The 17,229-nt window shown below is 53.5% G+C and overlaps 4 protein-coding genes across 4 annotated transcripts; 1 reads left to right on the top strand and 3 right to left on the bottom strand.

Annotated features, from left to right (window-relative positions):
• Positions 1 to 467: 467 nt before the first annotated feature.
• N0V96_007611 (uncharacterized protein) lies at positions 468 to 6,149 on the bottom strand (the record flags this gene model as incomplete). Its single annotated transcript, XM_065758081.1, has 3 exons — positions 468 to 836; positions 892 to 5,486; positions 6,014 to 6,149. The coding sequence occupies 3 exons, from the start codon at positions 6,147 to 6,149 to the stop codon at positions 468 to 470; spliced, it is 5,100 nt and encodes a 1,699-aa protein (XP_065613223.1).
• Positions 6,150 to 8,500: 2,351 nt separating this feature from the next.
• Positions 8,501 to 9,364, bottom strand: ARL2 (ADP-ribosylation factor-like protein 2; the record flags this gene model as incomplete). The annotated part of the gene is made up of 6 exons (XM_065758080.1): positions 8,501 to 8,632; positions 8,702 to 8,782; positions 8,864 to 9,009; positions 9,064 to 9,080; positions 9,138 to 9,248; positions 9,306 to 9,364. The coding sequence occupies 6 exons, from the start codon at positions 9,362 to 9,364 to the stop codon at positions 8,501 to 8,503; spliced, it is 546 nt and encodes a 181-aa protein (XP_065613222.1).
• Positions 9,365 to 10,481: 1,117 nt separating this feature from the next.
• N0V96_007609 (uncharacterized protein) lies at positions 10,482 to 13,227 on the top strand (the record flags this gene model as incomplete). The annotated part of the gene is made up of 2 exons (XM_053194500.2): positions 10,482 to 12,828; positions 12,884 to 13,227. 2 exons carry the CDS (start codon positions 10,482 to 10,484, stop codon positions 13,225 to 13,227), a joined length of 2,691 nt encoding a protein of 896 aa, XP_053047996.2.
• Positions 13,228 to 14,303: 1,076 nt separating this feature from the next.
• N0V96_007608 (uncharacterized protein) lies at positions 14,304 to 15,824 on the bottom strand (the record flags this gene model as incomplete). Its single annotated transcript, XM_065758079.1, has 1 exon — positions 14,304 to 15,824. The coding sequence occupies one exon, from the start codon at positions 15,822 to 15,824 to the stop codon at positions 14,304 to 14,306; it is 1,521 nt and encodes a 506-aa protein (XP_065613221.1).
• Positions 15,825 to 17,229: the final 1,405 nt, after the last annotated feature.

The raw sequence follows: 17,229 nt of genomic DNA, 5'->3' as shown, positions 1-17,229 counted from the left end.
GACAATCGCTCTTCGTGACCACTGGAGTGAGACATATCGACGGGTACGTCCACGAGTAAAGCAAAACTCTGCAAATACAATGGAAACACAAAACTGTCACATGTTTTGAATAGTTTGGTATTCGTTTCCACGATACCAAGAAGATGGTCGTGGTGCATGGCCACTTGCTGCTGCTACTGTTTGTTGCCTGAATCGCCTCGCCATATATGGTCAAACAGTCAGCCGACCCAAAACCTCCTTTCTTTTTGCAGTTAGAAAACGCCCTTCGCCATTCCCTTTCCCCTTCTCCTTTGTAAATGCGACAATAATTCATGTACACTTCTCTCCATCTCCTGAACCTCCCCAAGCATCCGGGTATCTGGTATAAAATCGCATCAAACCCGCCGCCGCCCCCCTTTCTTGGTTATGAAACTCCTTTCGCGCCTCCCGCCAACTGAACCCGCTTCAACTGCACTTCGCGAAGATGCTTACTCACTAAGAGCCTGGAGCGCGTGGGTGAGGGGAACGACGCGCAGAGATCGTCCGCGCTTCAGACCGGACGCCGCCTTTTGGGGCATGATGGTCGGACTAGACTCGTCTCGCCACTTGCGGAACACACTCTTCAGGTCTTTGGGGATACCCTCCAACACGACCGTCGAGATGGGGATAAAGGGCCGATCTTCCATGCCACTAGCCAGAATGGCATACTCCTGCGCAAAGTCAAGAGCGTTGCGGAAGGAGCTGTACTCGCTCTGCGCCGTCCTACCGACAATGATGTACATTTCAAAGAATGCATCTAGTACGTAGATGGAGGAAGGGTCCAGGTCAGCCTGAGTGAACGGGCTGATTTCAGTGACCTGTGGTTGTCATGATTAGCGGTGAGCTGAAGACCAAAAACAACGTCGAGCTTACCTGCTTTGCCGCAGACGCGTCCGAGCGGAAGAGTCTTTGGCAGTACTTGTCGTAGTTGGACTTCAAACGCCAGTGGTCTGCAGAGTGCGGCTTCGTGCCGTCATTGAAGATGGCCCAGAAGCTATCCGGCTCGCTGCCGTCCTCGATTTCTAGGAGCTCGCCCATCAAGCTCAAGTCCATACCAATGAGACGGGCGCAACTCAGCTCATCCACATCACTGCCCTTGCCCTTCCAGAGATAGCACATTCCTGACTGCGTAATCAAGAAAGGGAACCCAGAGCAGAGGCTTGCAGATGAGAAGTCGACCTCGTCAAATACAACCTGGCCAAGCGTCCGGCGACCACACAGCATGCTTGGTGCCAAGGAGTCGTACTTGGTGTTGGTACCGCGACGGGTGATGATCATACCTCCAAGCGCCATGATGAACTCGGGAGTTTCTCTGCCCTGGCGCATCTTGACGAGCTTGCCGCCGAGCGAACGAGCCTCTCGGTTGACAAAAAGAGTCGTATCTTCCACAGTTGCTGCCGGTACCTCGTCACCAGCCCAGAAATACACCTCCGTCTCCTTCCAGCCAGCCTCGTTGGAAAATGTGTGAGCACAGATGTACATTTCCCGCTCGAACAAGATACGCTCGTTATGTGATTGTACAGGCATCTTCTTTCCGTCTCCAGTGATTTGGAACAGCCTTGTACCCTGGCTTTGGATGTCGCGCACCCGGGGCTTGTTCATCAACACTTCAGTGGTGTCAAGGCGGTACTCCCTCTGTGGCCGCGGCGTGCCAAAAAAGTCATCCAATAGACTGGAGACCTCTGAGCTTGACTTCGTGGGGGATCGAACAGGAGATGCGACTGGTGTAGGCGAGGAAGGCTTCGGTGGGATAGGCAGGGGCCTTGTAGAGATCCTCGTGGGAGTATCAGTCCTCTGGACTGGAGACACGGGGCTCTCAAATCGCGACTTGGCCTCCAGAGGTGGCGACCGTACCACAGCGCCGCCGAACATCGATGCAGCGTTCTTGACGGACACCACAGGCTCGCTGTCAACCCTGTCATTTGACTTTTGAGGTGAACTAGGCCTGGACAGAGGTCGGCCGAAGGTTCTGAGAGGCGCTACGTGAGGGCTATCGAATTGCTCGTTGGGCGGCGGTGACCGAACGGGAGACCGTGTCGGTGATCTGGGAGTTGGTTCGGGCAGCGGGCGTCCAAAAGTCCTGATGGGCGCAGGAGCTTCCTCAACCTTGTCCGAGAAAGGCTTTGCAGGAGAACTCGGCTTAGGCTCGGGAAGAGGCCGCCCGAAAGTCTTGACAGGAGAGACATCCTCGCTTCTCTGAAGTACAGGGCTCGGAGGCTTCTCAAATACTGGCTTCGGTCTAGCTTCCTCCGACTTTTGGGGTGGCGGGCTGAAGGGCTTATCGAAAACGGGCTTGGGCTTGATGCTTGGCGACGAAGCTGGGCTTTCTCTCTTCGGGCTCGCAACCTTGGGACTGATGATCTTGGGACTGGCAACCTTGGGACTCTCCATCCTAGGGCTGGTAATCTTGGGACTCTCCACCTTGGGGCTCTCCTTTGTCGGGCTGACCATCTTGGGGGGGCTGCTCATCTTGGGGGGGCTTTCCATCTTTGGGCTCTCCCTTTTGGGGCTTTCAGGCTTTGGGCTCGACTGGTTGTTCTCTTCGAAGAATCTAGACATGCGCTTCATGTCCAGCTTCTTAGGTGAGGTGGGCTGAGAGGCGGGTTCGCTGGGTTTCTCCTCGACGGGCTTGATCGGGGAGGCCTGGAGCTTCATCGTAGGAGACCGGGACCTGCGCTTTGAAACAGGATCTTCCTCCTTAGCCGGAAGAATAGGCTTCTCTGGAGACTTTTCCGCAGGCTTCTCAGCGGGAACCTCAGCAGCGGTCCCAAAAGGCTTGAGAGGTGCGGGCCTGTTCTTAGCAGCTGCTTGAGCAGCGACCTGGGCTTGGATGGACATTGGAGCCTCCTTTGCGGGGCTCTTGACAACTTCTCCAATTACAGGCGGCTCCTCCTTCGCCGGTGAGAGGGCACTCGGGCTGGGATTAGGTTGGCTTGCCACTTCTGCGCTTGGTGCAGCTGCCGGAGGAGCCTTGGAAGACGGCGCCTTTCTTCTCGGTCCACGAGCACGACCCTTAGTCATGTGTGTAAGCTGAGGTCCTGGAGCCGTAGGTTCGGCGGGCGCCCCGCTGGATTCTTCCGACTTCTCGGCATCTCGTCCTCCGTTGGTAGCCATGGGAGGGGGGCCACGAGCCAAAAGCCCTGCGAGTGCAGGATTGAAGCGGCCCGCTAGGCCACCGGCAGCGGCACGTCCTTGAAGCCGGCCGGGAGCAATGCTCTCCTTCTGAACCTCAGCCGTAGGTCCGGGTTCTACTGGCGACTTGATAGAAGGCGATTTGAGCGATGGCGACCTGGCAGAGGGTGATTTGACAGAAGGCGATCTGAGCGAAGCCACCGACTCATTGGAATCGTCCCTGTACGATGACTTGGGCCTCTCGCTCACAGACTTTCGGTGCTCGATAGCGGAGGGTGAGGTAGCATCTGATCTGCCCGAAATCGACTTGCTCAACGCATGTCTTTTCAGCAGAGCTTCTGGGACAGGATTCTCAGATGCATTGGACTTGGTTCTAACCACGCCTTTGCCTTGCGATTGAGCAGCCTGGAAGTCCTGCTTTTTCTTCAAAATCGCATCCTTGAACTCATCCTTGCGCTCGCTGGGCTTCGGTCCGCCGGTGATGTTCAAGGCCGCTTTGCCGCGCGAAATATTGCTCTTTAGCTCATCTGGCGCCACGTAATTCTGCGTCTTTGTCCGTCGCAAGTTGCCAAAAACATTCTGCAACTCGTTGGCGGGCTCTTTGGAAGAAGCAGCATCGCCAGAGACGTTTCTGGACTTCAGGCCAGAGCGGAAATCCTTCTTGGGAGGGGTTTCAGGCTTGACTTTAGCCACAGAAGGGCTGTCAGTGACCGAGGAGCGCTTTGGAATATCCACGGGCAGAGCATCTCCTTCCAGTTTGTCCTCGCCTGCCGGGCTTTTGATTGTGCTGGTACGGAAGCTTGGGCTGCTGATGCTGCCGCCGGTCTTGTGGGTTTGTACTGGCGGCGCATATATACCCTTGAGGCCACTTACAGAGGGCTTGGACACATGGCTTCCCATAGGTGATGAACGCATCAGCCCGCCGACATTGACTTCGTGCTTTTGCGATGATACTGAGCCGCTTCGGCCTAGGTCGGCACTGGGGTTGGCAGCCTTGTGAGCCTTTGCTTTGTTGAGCTCCACCATCCAAGCTGGCTGATTTGATACCGGCGGAGGCTTAGGTTTCGGGGACTCTGGCTTGTTCAGTGCGGTTTCCAGCCAGCTTGCCTTCGTCGGGCTCCATCTTCTAGAATCCATAGTCTTTGAAGGGCTTGATGGCGGTGTCACATCCTTATTGTCCTCCTCCTTGTTATCGAGCTTGGTATCGAGCTTGACGTCGGGCTTGACGTCGGGCTTGGCTTCGGGAGGAGGTGCTGCTACAGGCGCTTTTGGTGTAGTCTCGATCTCGTCTTGTTGTTCCTGATTGCTATGACGAGAAGTAGGGCGAGATGCGGGGCGGGACAGAGACCGAGAGTGAGATGACCCTGTAGGCGTAGCAGCTCCGTCCCGCATATACATGCTCTGCGGACGGGAGCGAGACTCAGGCCGGCTTGAAGCAGCTGAATCGGCGCGGACAAGGCCAGGGGGAGAGGTTACACTCCATCTCTTGACGCTGTCTGACCTCTTCATCATTGCGCTTTGGACGAAACCGCCCATGCCCTTGGTAGGAGAGACAGGTCGCGTGGGTGATGAGCGACCGGATCCTATGATTGACTTTCGGCGCAGCGCTGTGGGGTCATTCTCGGAGATCTCGGCAGGGGGGTCGAGTCTCTGGGAGCTGCTGAGTGACAGCGGAGAGCCCAGTCGGGTTTCTTTCGTCGGGCTAGACTGCTCGGCAGACAAGTCTGTCGAAGAGCTGCGGCTCATGCCGGGGAGCTGATGGGCGCGCATTGAGGACATGTCGTTGGTATCGGTATCCTCAACCTGACTCTTGCGATTTGCAGCCGAGCCGACGCTGGCACGATCGGCCGTTTGGCGGAACCACGCGGGGTCTTTGGAACCAAGTGATTGAGAGATTTGGTCCCTAGAGAAGGTCTGCTCGGTTGCGGAGGAGGGGTCGGGAGTTGGGTTCTGCGAGGTCCTGGTCGCGTTCTCGGCGGCAACGACGGACAAGGGACGGCTCTTGGATCGATCCGAATGCTGAGAGTTGGGACGTCTCTGCCACGACAGCGGCCGCGCTCCTTGTACGCCGCCGGTAGGGGATGTCACGCTCGATCGCTTGCTTTCGGCGTCAAAGGGGGAATCGTTCTCCTTTGTTGGAGAGGTTGAGAAGCTGTCCATGGTTTCGGGAGCTGCAATGCCTCGTGAGAGAGGGCGAGGGCTGCCTGTGTGTTCGAGACCGGGGGAAGACAGTCTTAGGTCATCGGAAAGCTTCGTCGTGTGTGTGTTACCTCGAGAGGAGGGAGGTGGGGTGTTGGCCGGGGATGATTTCTGAGGGGAAATGGATCGAGCGCGTTCTGTCAAATGTTGTCAGAGAATGCGATCCAAAAGATTTTCTTCTTGTTGAAAAACACAGTCGCGCAACGTGATGGGAGAGAAGAACAGTGCCAATTGCAGAGGAAAAGTGAGCGTCGATGATTTCCCTTTGGGTCACAGGCGAAAAAACAATGGACGAAGGCCGTGTGTGTGGTGGTTATTGGGGGTGGGAGTCAAGGCGTTGAGGCGTCGCCCGCGGCTCGCCCAGTGCGGCGGCCGTCCCGTCAGTAGCTCAGCTCTTGGGCCAAGGGCAACCTGAACCTGAACATAGCACGGCACGAGCACGAGCAGGCGAATGGCACACGGCAAGCTGCAAAGTAGGATTTGTGCCTTGGCCGAGTCGGGAAAAGAAAGCTTGTTGAATAGGGCAGACACGGTGGTAGGTAGATGATGCAGCGAGTGAGGGGAGGAGAGACAAGCAGTAGTAAGGCAAGGCAAGGCAAAGCGTGGGAGGAGGGGGAAGCAAGGAGAAAGACGGCAAGATGTGTAGAGGTAGACATAGACGTACCGGCGCGACGAGCTTGTCGTTCTCTCTTCTCCTGCTGTATCTTTTCGTCGAGTTCGCGTTGACGGGCGTCGTCTTCTTCGGTTCGGCGAGCATTCATCTCCTTGACATCTTGCAAAAACTTGGAGACGTCGTCCATTGTTTGTTCCGACATGTTGAGGCGGAGGACAGAGTCATGACACGGTTGCGGGTGGGGGAGGAATGGAAACAGGTGGTTCTGTATGCGCAGGAATCCCCCCGGTTAGGACGTATGTCGTGGCAAGGCGAACGGGTAAGGTAGTGAGGTCTTTGTTGGAGAAGGATATGTTGTCTATTTTTTTCCCTCCCTCAGTCGGTCTCGTCTTTGGTGTCTGGTCCGTCCGTGGCGGGATAAGGACAGGACAGGATAGGATAGGATAGGATGGGATGGGATAAGGTAAGGTAGGTGTGCGGCAGTGTACTCCGTCAGGCAAGGTACGCAGGACGCAGTGCAAGGTACCTCTGGTTCGTCACCTTTTGGATGGGTGCCGCTAGGGAAATGGCGCCAAAGCAAGGTACTTGGGCCAAGGCGAGAGCGGAGCAGCCTCACAGACGTAAGGCAAGGGTAGCGTAGCCCACGGTTAGGTACGGATGGGCAGGCGTGCGTTGTGGATGGAGACAAAATGGAGTCGGGTCTCTGGTCTCTCTGGCGACTTTGTTGTTTGGATGGAAGAATTGCCTTTCGTACCTCACCATAAGGTAGGTTGTGTACTGGAAACTTGTCGAATGCGTGTGGTACCCTGGTGCGGCGGTGATGGCGGCGGCGGCTGAGGCTAAGAAGCATGGACCACAATCCTGGAAAATGCAGCCGGCGTAAGCAAGTAGGAAGCTCTGAACGCGGCCTGCTTTCTGTCTGGATGGGATGCAAAGAGGACAATGGTGTTTACTACTGGTGACTGAAGTAAGGTATTGCAGGGTCGAAAGTAAACACAAATGACCCTACCTATGTGAAGGCAAGCAGGTTTCTGCGAAGGTTCCTTGCGGATGCTTACTGCGTGCTGATGCGAACAGTTGCATCCCGCGTCCAAGCTGGGCAGCCTGGGCTTGCCTCTTTTTCTTCTTTGCCCTTGCCAATTGGGCAGGTGAACAGGCCCCCCCCAACAATAGCAGCCTGCACGTCAGGTAGCACTGGGCGCTGGGTGACTGGGCTGGTCTCTTGAAGTGATTTCTTTCGATATGCCTACAGACTCTAAAGTGCAACTGTGCAACATTCACCTCAACTTCTACCACATACGCGGGGCTTCAAGTTGAAGTTCTGCGCCAATGTCTCACATGATTCCAGCAAGCTGCTCAAAAGGTTTCAACTCAGCTCAGCTAAGCTTCCCCAATGCGGCCATATGACTTGGTCTGCCTGAGAAGATGAAGACGAACAAGATATCGAGGTGCGAATACCTTACCTTACTTGCAGGGCCTGAATGTACACAAAGAAAGTGGAACCAAAACAACAAGGGTACGTACCGTAGCTGAGGTGTGGTGTTGCGTACAAGTACCTAGGTAAGGTACGTGCATTGGCCACTCGCTTCTCCACACCGTCAACCCCTGTCTCACAATGGATTTACGGATATTTCGTACCTGAGATCCCTTGCACCAAATTTCGACGTTCAAGCGCCCTTACTGGCCCGATGGGGGCGTTTCAATCACATCGTTTCAAACCATGATTTCCGGAGGGATGGCCTGGTATTCAACTCCAACGGTTGCAATCTCTCTGCTCACTCTGCTGTAATGAATCCAATTCCCTTCCAAGCCCGACTGCCTTAGGTAGTTCAGCCCGGACAAAAGACACCGCGCACATACTACAAGGCGCTCCGAAGACTGGAATATCACAGATAATCTAACGTGGTGCTGACGTTGACGGATAGCGGCTTAACGTCAGTGTCCCCTCATTTCGTATTTCTTCTTTTCGGGCATCTTCGGGCCAATCAGCGACCCGATTTTAAGCAGAAAGGTACTCACGCAATGGGCCACACATCACCACGCACCACACACCAATCGAGCCCCATCCACGCATATACGGATACAGTAGACGCATTGCATCAGTCATCCTCAGCCTCAGAGAATATATTGCCATGCTATTAACACGGATAGTGGTGATCTCCTATTCAAAAACGTGGGTTCGCACTTCTCGACGCTGGGTATCCCATTTACTTGTCACTCCCTTACACAACGTCGATCCTGACTCCCGAGCCGCCACAGAACCACTCGGATCCGACCTTTCCTGGGGCCGCCCTTCCAGAACACTCTGACACGCTTCATCATGCCCCCTTTTGACCCGGCCGCCTTTTGCCCGTCCGCCCTTCTCCTAGCCATCCCAGTTTCCCAACGGCGCGCCCGGAAACTAGCTGAGCAAACATGACCAGGACATCCTCGAATGGTTCGCGGAGCCTCGAGAGCGAGAGGAGCCGCACTGTCATAGTGGTGACCTGGCAAGAAAGCTATCAACCACCAAATGGATGCCTGACTCCCCACTTGCTTCTAGTACAGGAACAGCCTCTTCTTTGCGTCGTCCACCACCCAAGCAAGGCCTTCCTTGAGGTTGCTGCCTGTCATGGCACTGCACCGCAGGACGTGCCAGCGATGTGTTCTGATGGCCTCCAATTGCAGGCCCTGGATAAAATACGTCAGCTCGATTCTCCCTAGTAACGGTTCAAGATGTTGTTGTCACGGAGCACCAACTTGAAGAATTTCCTGCTCGTCCATGCATCCGTTGACGTCGGTCTTGTTGGCAAACACCAGCAAACTTGCTCCAGACAATCGCTGTCAATCAAAAGTTAGCACCCCGACCTGGTCGCATCCACTTTCACACGTGTCATCGTCGTTGTTGTTGTGAGCACAAACCTCTTCTTGCAGCAAGCCGTGGAGCTCCTCTCTACAGTCCTCGATCCTCAGTCGGTCTGTGGCATCGACGACCCAGATCAACGCATCTGTCTTTTCAAAGTAATTCCGCCAGTACGAGCGTAGGGTCTTTTGCCCGCCCACGTCCCCTATCCTGGTCAGACTTGCCGCCAATAAAACTCATCACCAGCCGGAAGACGTACAAATGTTCAGCTTATATCTTATGTACGGTTAGCACACATGCATGATGACGGATTGAAGAGATTTCAAAACGAACCCGTCGTAGTCTATAGTCTTGATGATGAAGCCCAATGTCGGGCTTACTGTATTAACGTCTTCGCCCATGATCTTCTTGACAATTGTAGTCTTTCCAGCATTATCTAGACCTCTGTAAATATCATCAGTGAGCTAGGAATCGGCTAGTGTGTGGGTGGCTGAGACTGACAACATCAGGATTCGCATCTCCTTGTCTTTGAGACGTGCTTTTCTCAGGATGGACAACATGGCGAAGAAGGGACGGGGATGCTATCCTTGGCGTGCATCGACTACAGTTTTCTTTCTCGAGTATCTCAAGGTTTGGTGAATGCACATCACGGCATATTTCTTGTCATGTATGAGAGCTGGTGCAGTGGACAGAGGTTCGTCGGCGCTGCCTGAATGGATCGATTGACCACACGTGACCCCGCAGTCTCGGTCTGGGCTCGGTGAAGCAATTACTGGTGGAGCTTACCGAGCACACCGAGTATATCGACTACTTGCATCGCCAAATGCACATGCTGCGTATTTTTCACCACGCCACAACGATGATCTATGATGTAACAATAGTCTATTTATGATGCAAGGAATCTAATATATATATGAGAGGAGCTCGAAGTCTCATGGACAAAAAATTGGCCCTGTTGGTCCAGTACTGAGTAGGTAGAATCAATCATCAATTGCCTCACGTTATAATGAGCAGGATCGCGTTCAAGGGTACAGGTTTTCAAGCGTCTCTTGAGTCCGATTTCTTTTAATGATAATGGGGTGTTCAAACGCGTCTGTCCAGAATGGAGTGGGAAAAGGGAAGGAGCTTCCAGGAGAAGGCCGTTCCTACCCCGAACCGGTGCATCGCTGTACCTTCCTCTGACTTGCCTAGAAATCTCACCTTCGAAACATTTCCTACCGCGCACCCCACCTACTTCACTTTCTCCCTCCGAAGTATCTCTGACCCAGTCCTACCTTTTCTCTCTCAAACCGCTGCACCGAAAGCTTCTCACTTCCTCCAAACTGTCCATCCTCTTCATTGGCAGAAGTGATTCTGGAACCTTTCACCAATACCAAGGAGCCAGCTTACTTTCCCGCTATTGCTTCATCTTTACAAGCCGACACCAGAAAATTCACCTTTGCTTCAGGTCGTCTTGGTTCAGATCCGACGCGCTCTCGCCACATATCCTCGTTCAGAAACTCTTCGAGGTGTCTGCGCTTCTACATCAACACTGCCATAACCAATAACTAGGTGAGTAGATTGATTTACTGTGGAAATAATTCACAAGAAAACACAATGTGATTAGTTTGCTAATCCCCATTGTTCAGCCAGCTACAAGCCTCATTGTGTTTGGTCAAAACAAGCACCGATTGCAAGATGCCAGACTCAAAGGGGGTCATTACCCCAGACAAGAAGACTGGCGGAAGCGTAATACAGTTCAGCCATGTTGGAAAGAATCGTGGCAAATCACCCGGTCTCAAACTCTCAGCTTTCGCAAAGCCTTTCATCCCAGCGAAGCCATCTGGTAAGAATGCGACCCCGTTGAGCCATGATGAGAAAGATCACCGCGAAGACCTCGATCTCAGCATTTCGGTCCACAAAGAACCTGTCACCAATGAGGAGCAAATTGGTGAACACAAAACCCAGTCTCGTCATGGTGAAAACAAGCGCGAAAAATTCGAACGTATCGATATCACCACGTCAAACCCCGCAGAGTCTATCATCTTGAAGAACCAAACTGGCAACAAAGAGAACCAGTCCATCCATGAAGAAGGAAGCCGTGGAGAGCGCCTCTGCCTCAAGTTCTCTAAAGAACCTGTCATCAATGAGAAGCAAGCTGATGACAACAAGAGCCAGTATAGTCACGATGAAGAGCATCGTGGCGAAGGTATTTCCAGATTGGACAGTCCTTATCCTTGGTCGTCCGTCGGCTTGTATCCCAAGGAGGCTGGCTCAGCTCGGTTCACATTCTCTCCTCCCAGCCCGGCCATGGTTGTGAGCAGCGCCAATGGGAAGGTACCGGTGGCGGCTCTTTCCTCCAGCAACCCGTATACGAAGCCCACACAGCCGATCAAAAGATCGACTTCTATTCGATGGGCCATGAATCTTCCGGTCCCCCAGAGAAGGCTGACACCTCCTGCCTTCTTGAACGACCCCACTTCCAGCCCTGAAGCTCGGCGGATTTCTTTCGAGTTCAACACCCGCAGAGCCTTCGGTGGAGATATTTACAATGCTGGGCTAGAGAACGCTGATTACGACTACCTCGCCGAGCGCCGAGCCTACGTTGCAAGAAGTTTTGAGCGAACTCGAAAGCAGAGAGAGGCAAAGATTGCTGCTCAACGTTTGAAGATCCAATCCGACGCCGACGACGACGAGGACGATACGATGGCCTCTACCAGTCCGATGCCGAGCGACTACATTCCTCCTCACAAGAGACTCGCCAAGACCAAGGCCAAGGTCAAGGCTGGGGCAAAGGTCGAGCCCAAGATCGAAGGCCCAGCTACCGAAAGCCAGGAGCCAGCCACGACTACTAGCTACTACGCGGAGTCGGATACCGCGTCCTCGACAGATGATGCTAGCTCGCGCGTTTCTCTTTCAGGAACACTGAAGAAGTCGGCGCCCTTGACACCCATGGCTCTAGAGAATCTTCCGGAGAGAATGGGCGTCACTACCAAGTCGAAGAAAAGCCACTCGTCTTGGGATGTGAGCAATAATGGCAGAGCTTCATCGGCCCGCGACAGAGAGGATCTCAACAAAGTCGCTCAGTCCGAGATGAAAGCCACTGGCACTCCATCTTTTCTAACTTGGCTTTATACTCTGGATGGCCCGCTCGTCACTTCCTTCCTCGACGAGAATCAGGATCACCACCACCACGATGTCAGCACCGACACTGGAAAGCTCATCGATCGCATCGAGCAGCCGCCCACAAAAGCTAATATTGAGGATGAGAAGGACATGACACCCGAGATGATTCAACGTCGTCGCGAATGGACCAGTAACCTGATCGTTAATCGCGAGATCATGGTTCGAAAGAACATCGCCATTCGTCAACGCTTGCAGCAGGAGGAGCGAGCCCACCACAAAATGGCCATTCTTCGGGATCGTGACTACAAGAGAGATGCTGCGACTCCCACGAAGATGAGAACCGCAGTGGCGCATACCTTGGACGAAAACAGTCGTCTTGCAGACTGCGTCCTTCGTCCTGCCCAGCCTTCCGATGCCGAAGCTTGTGCCGAGATGTACAACCTGGCTGTCGGTAAAGATCACCTGGTGACAGATACCTACCCGGTGTCTGTTGAGCGGTTCGAGTACATCATGATCGAGTGCAAAAGACAAAAGCTTCCATTCATCGTTGCGACTACCAAGACGACTGACTTGACCGACCCCGGCAACTGGCCGTCTCGCGATGCTTACCGGCAGTACATGAAGTGGATGCAGTCTCAGCCTGCAAAGGTACCATCCCCTGAGACTACTGTCTACGGATTCGCCTACCTCCGTCCGTACGAGACAGGTATTGGAGGACTCACCGGCAACGCGACGCCGACTGTCAAGGCTACAATCTTTGTTCATCCTGAGCATCGACGTGGTCGGATCGGAAGTGCCCTTCTTCATCAGCTCCTCAGTCAAGTTTCCATCTTGTACCACGGCTTTGTCGAGTGCCAGTGGGCTGATCCGAAAGCTGGAGAGGACGCGTTCTACAAGCCCGACTTCCGGGATATTCACCGTAAGTAGTCGAACGTGAAAGGTATATCAGATTAACAGCTAATGAGCTTTGCTAGGTGTTGTTGTACACACGATGGCCCAGAGCGAGGGCGGACAGGGTCTCAAGTGGATGGACGACTTCATGTCGTCTTTCCAGTTCGAAAAGGCCGGTCGTCTGAACCAGGTTTACAAGGTGAAGCAACCCCACGGCGCCGATTGGTATGACCAGATAGTCTGGCAGCACTGGGCGAACAAGATCCCGTGCAAAACATTCTACGTGGCAGACGACTCTGAGTGCTCCTACGACTATCCTGGAAAGCGCCACTCTCCTGGTGCTCGAAGAGCCAAGTCCCCCGATGCTCCTAAGGATCAGCATCATGGCGATAGGAGCCATGACAGCGACGACGTCTTTGGAGCCTAAGCATTGCTGAGCAAGGTGAAACCTTGGCCTCATGCGCTCAAGTATCGGAGGCCTCTACCAGATTAGTCACGATCGAACGCAGACCCGATATCGATTGTTTCGATCGACAATGGCACGCTTGGAGGTAAGTATTCAAGAGCAACTTGTTCTACGAGAACACTTTGGGCTGACATTTGCAACAGACGGAACCAGTCACCGAAGCAGAGCAAAACTCAACAGATTGCGAAGAAGAATTCCCGAATTTCCCCTATCACACAACCCGTTTCGAAGTCAAGAAGAGAGCCTCGGACACCGACGTCTCGTGGCCTTGCAACGACGATCCGAACTAGCAGCTTCACATCGCAGCTTCATATCGGCATCTGACAGCAATTCGCACATTACCCCGCGCGTCCGAGAAACTCTTGACTGGCTCCTCTCGTTTGCTCTTTTTCTTCCAGTCTTGTTTCACAATCTTCGTCCATCAAAACCCCTTTCCCTAATTGGATGTTAGAGTACACACACCTTCTTTATGCCTTGATCAACACAGGTCTCTTCTTCTCACCAGGCTTTTTTCGACAGTCATGTTTTCGGAGGATCAATAGGATCTCATGGAAGACGTGCCGGCGGAAATGGGCAGATACAATTGCGACTTGGCGACCATGAACCATACCTTACTAGTCCCAGGGACACGAGATTTATCGTCTCGCAGTGAACGGTTACTATGGGTATAGCCATGGATATTGGAATCATCTCGGCCAGGGAGTGGTTATGAAGGAGAGAAGAGAGAGGACGGAGATGGAAGCCCCAGAATGTGCAAGTGTCGGTCTTGTTTTGCCTTTTTCTTTTCTATCTCTTTGGTTTGCTTGCTACCTTTAATACTGCAACGGTAGATAGCTCAAAATCTTGTTCATCAAAATCGTGTGTCCACTTCTCGAGTTCGTGATTCTCGCGCCTTGCTTTTGGAGCTGGCGATTATGTGTTGAACGAGCCATGTATTACGCTTTCAACTGTTCTAAGAATGGGAATCCATTGAACAAAAAAACCATGTTTGCAAAAAGTCTATGAACTAAACCAAACGCCTACCTACCTCATCCACATCACCGCCGCCGGAAATTAGCAAAACTATACGAGTCATCAGGATAAATCGTCGACGCCTCACTCAAAGGCGGCCGTCCCTCCACGGTCGCGACGCTGCGCCCCTCGTCATCATCACCATAACCCAGGGGCGACACCTCTCTCACAGGCCGATCACGAGACGACGAAGCCCAAGTCCCAGCTTGCGTGGAGCCCGCCGTCGGTGTTCTGAACCCAGTCTCGTACTGTGATCCGGCCTCCGATGCAGCAGCAGCCGCTCCAGAGTCAACGTGGTCCTTGAAACTCGGGCGGCCGATACGTCCCATCTCCTCCAGACGAGCTACCCTCTCCTCCTCGACTAGATACCATGCCGCTTCTGTGGGGGACATCTCGAACCCATAAGGGGGAGTAAATTTCGAATCTGTGGCGCGACGGCGGTCCTGTGTCACGACATTGTTATTCTGGGGTGCGGGGGAGGAAGTACTTACCAGCCCGCCCGGACGGGGTCCACGGGGTCTACGGGCGGAAGACGAGCGAGACGTGACTTCAGGCCAGGCTGTGACGATGGAAGCGAGCGATTCGGTCGTGGGGTGAGGCCGGGCCGGCTCGCTGTTCGAATACACGCTAGCGTCCGTATATGACGAGCTGCTCGGCGCTGCGGTGCCGTACCCATGGAACGGCGGTGCGAGAGTAGCGGCGGGAGGTGTAGCAGGTCGAGGCGTCCTCGGCTCAGATTCCGCGGAGTCTACATGTCGAAACCGATCACGTCGTCGGGCATCGTCTTGGATCATCGACGGGGGAAAGTCGGATGCGCGTAAACGCTGTTCACTCCTAGCGGGACTATTAGCAACAACGTCATCCCAAAGAGCCCTTTGTTCTTTCCGATCCACCTCTTTTCCTGTGCCAAAGTCTCGACGGAATTGGGCATCGGGTTGAGGCGCCGGGCCGCCAAAGGCCGGGTGTAGGGAGGATCGAACGAAAGCACCCTCGTTTCCGTTCTGGCGGGCCAGCCGCTCGTAATAGTCCCCGACCGCATCTTGCCACGGCCGGTTATCAGTGTCGGGGTCTTCGTCATCTAGGTCAGCAAACGGGTCCTCGCTCATTGCCGTGGAAGGTCGTCCACTCGCGGTCGACGACTCGCCCGGAGTTGATCGCGGAGTATCGCGTCCAGAGGTCTTCCTAGTATCACTGTTGGTTCTCTCCAAGGTCCTGGCTTTCTTTTGGTGCAATTTCGCTTCGCGTCTCTGGTGTCGCGCTGCCTTGACATCTTTGAGCATGGCCCGAATTTCCTCCGCCAAGTTTGCGCTTCTCTTGAAGACTTCTCTTTGCACAGCCTCAGGGAACTCGTTGATCCATGCGTCCACGACCCTTTGCAGGCATGGCGATGTTTTCTTCGTCCGGGCGATGAGATTAGCACGAAGGTCGCCAAGGAAGGAGGGACGAGATCCGAGTGCTGACAAGATGCACGCCTCACAACGTGAGTTGACATGGCTTAGCACTTTTGGCTGGCGACCATAGAGGAGTTCAAAGTTATACGTATCCATCCACAAGGCATGTATGCCATCTAGACGATGTACGTATTCGTGTATTAACGGTGTGAATTCCGGACCTCTATCGCGTTGTCGGTCATGTCGTAAGCTGGCTGTTTCCACAGTGATCTCTTTCAGAACCAGTGCAAAAAGGGCGTGAATTGTCCAAGGATTCAGGCCACGATGGCTTGGGCAGAGGACTGCGGCCGGCGGTGTGAACGAAAAGTTGTACTTCTCGCTAATCTTCATTAGACCGCGAGTAACAACGCTGACTACGTTGATCTTGCTTCGTGGACGGAGACAAGCCGCGGGCAGTTGTTTCATCGTTTCCTCTTGCTCCTTGAGCCAACTTTTTGGGGGTTTCGCAATGCTGTGCTCCACCGGGAGGTAAAGGTATCGGACCAACTTCCTCACCGATCCATTTGTTAAATCGTGTATACTTTGATACGGGCTGGACATAGTGATAAGCTGATGTGAAATCTGCGGGTGAATCTGTAGAAGTTTTGATATAGATATCGCTAATCTTGAGGCTGTTTGCTGTTTACTGTTCGCTAAAAGCAATCCGAGAGCAGCAGCGGGCAGTCTTTCTATACCCGCCGACGATGGAATAGCTACATCGATACCGAAGAATCTCGAAGTTGACAATGCCTTTGAACCATGACTTGCTTGACCAAGGACAACAAGGTGATCCTTTGGGTTTAGGCGACACAATGCAAAAGACATAGGTAACTTTGGCGCGGGAGAGCAGCGTTGGGCTGTGACAAACAAAGAGAGAGACATTGTCCAGCTTTGTTAAAATCTCCCTCAAGTCTGAATCGTAGAACAAGTGCGTAGGTTCTCCTTTTACGTGGGGTTGTCGCCGTCGTTCGCCAATCTGAGAAAGAAGGGCAAAATGGTCCAGGCCGCGGCTACGGTCACATCTGCATCGATTCCGACCAATGAAACCACGGACAACGGAAGGTTAGGAATTATTGCCGCACCTGCAGTTGATCACGTGTGGAGAAGTCCCCAGCGTTGGCTCGATTCGCGTGGCGGCAACCATCCATTCGTGACTCGTGAGTAGCGATGGAAACAGACGCAACATTTAATCGAACCTAAAACTGAAAAGGAGCTGATGTAAGCGACATACTCAATCAAAGCGGCTTCCATGCTGGGAACGACTTACCAGACGGTTTTGCTGTAGATAGTCAAGTTCCTAGATCCTGTGATGTTGCAACATTCTACTCAAATCAGTCGTGGTTTCGAAAAATATAAAAAATTGAAAGCATCGATCAGTGGTCACTCCAGAAGACTGAAGAAGTGGTTGGCAAGCCGAGGAGGCTTGCGGCGGTCATGAGAATCGCTCTATTGAGCCTGGCGACAAGGCACGACATCTCTCTCTCATCGAAACGTCTCTACTAGCAACGCTGTCCAGGGCGTG

The sequence above is a fragment of the Colletotrichum fioriniae genome, assembly GCF_027942845.1.
Source record: "Colletotrichum fioriniae strain IMI 355084 chromosome Unknown scaffold_9, whole genome shotgun sequence".
Lineage (NCBI taxonomy): Eukaryota > Fungi > Ascomycota > Sordariomycetes > Glomerellales > Glomerellaceae > Colletotrichum > Colletotrichum fioriniae.
The sequence above is the reverse complement of the archived record's forward strand: the minus strand, read 5'-3'. Positions and strand labels throughout refer to the sequence as shown.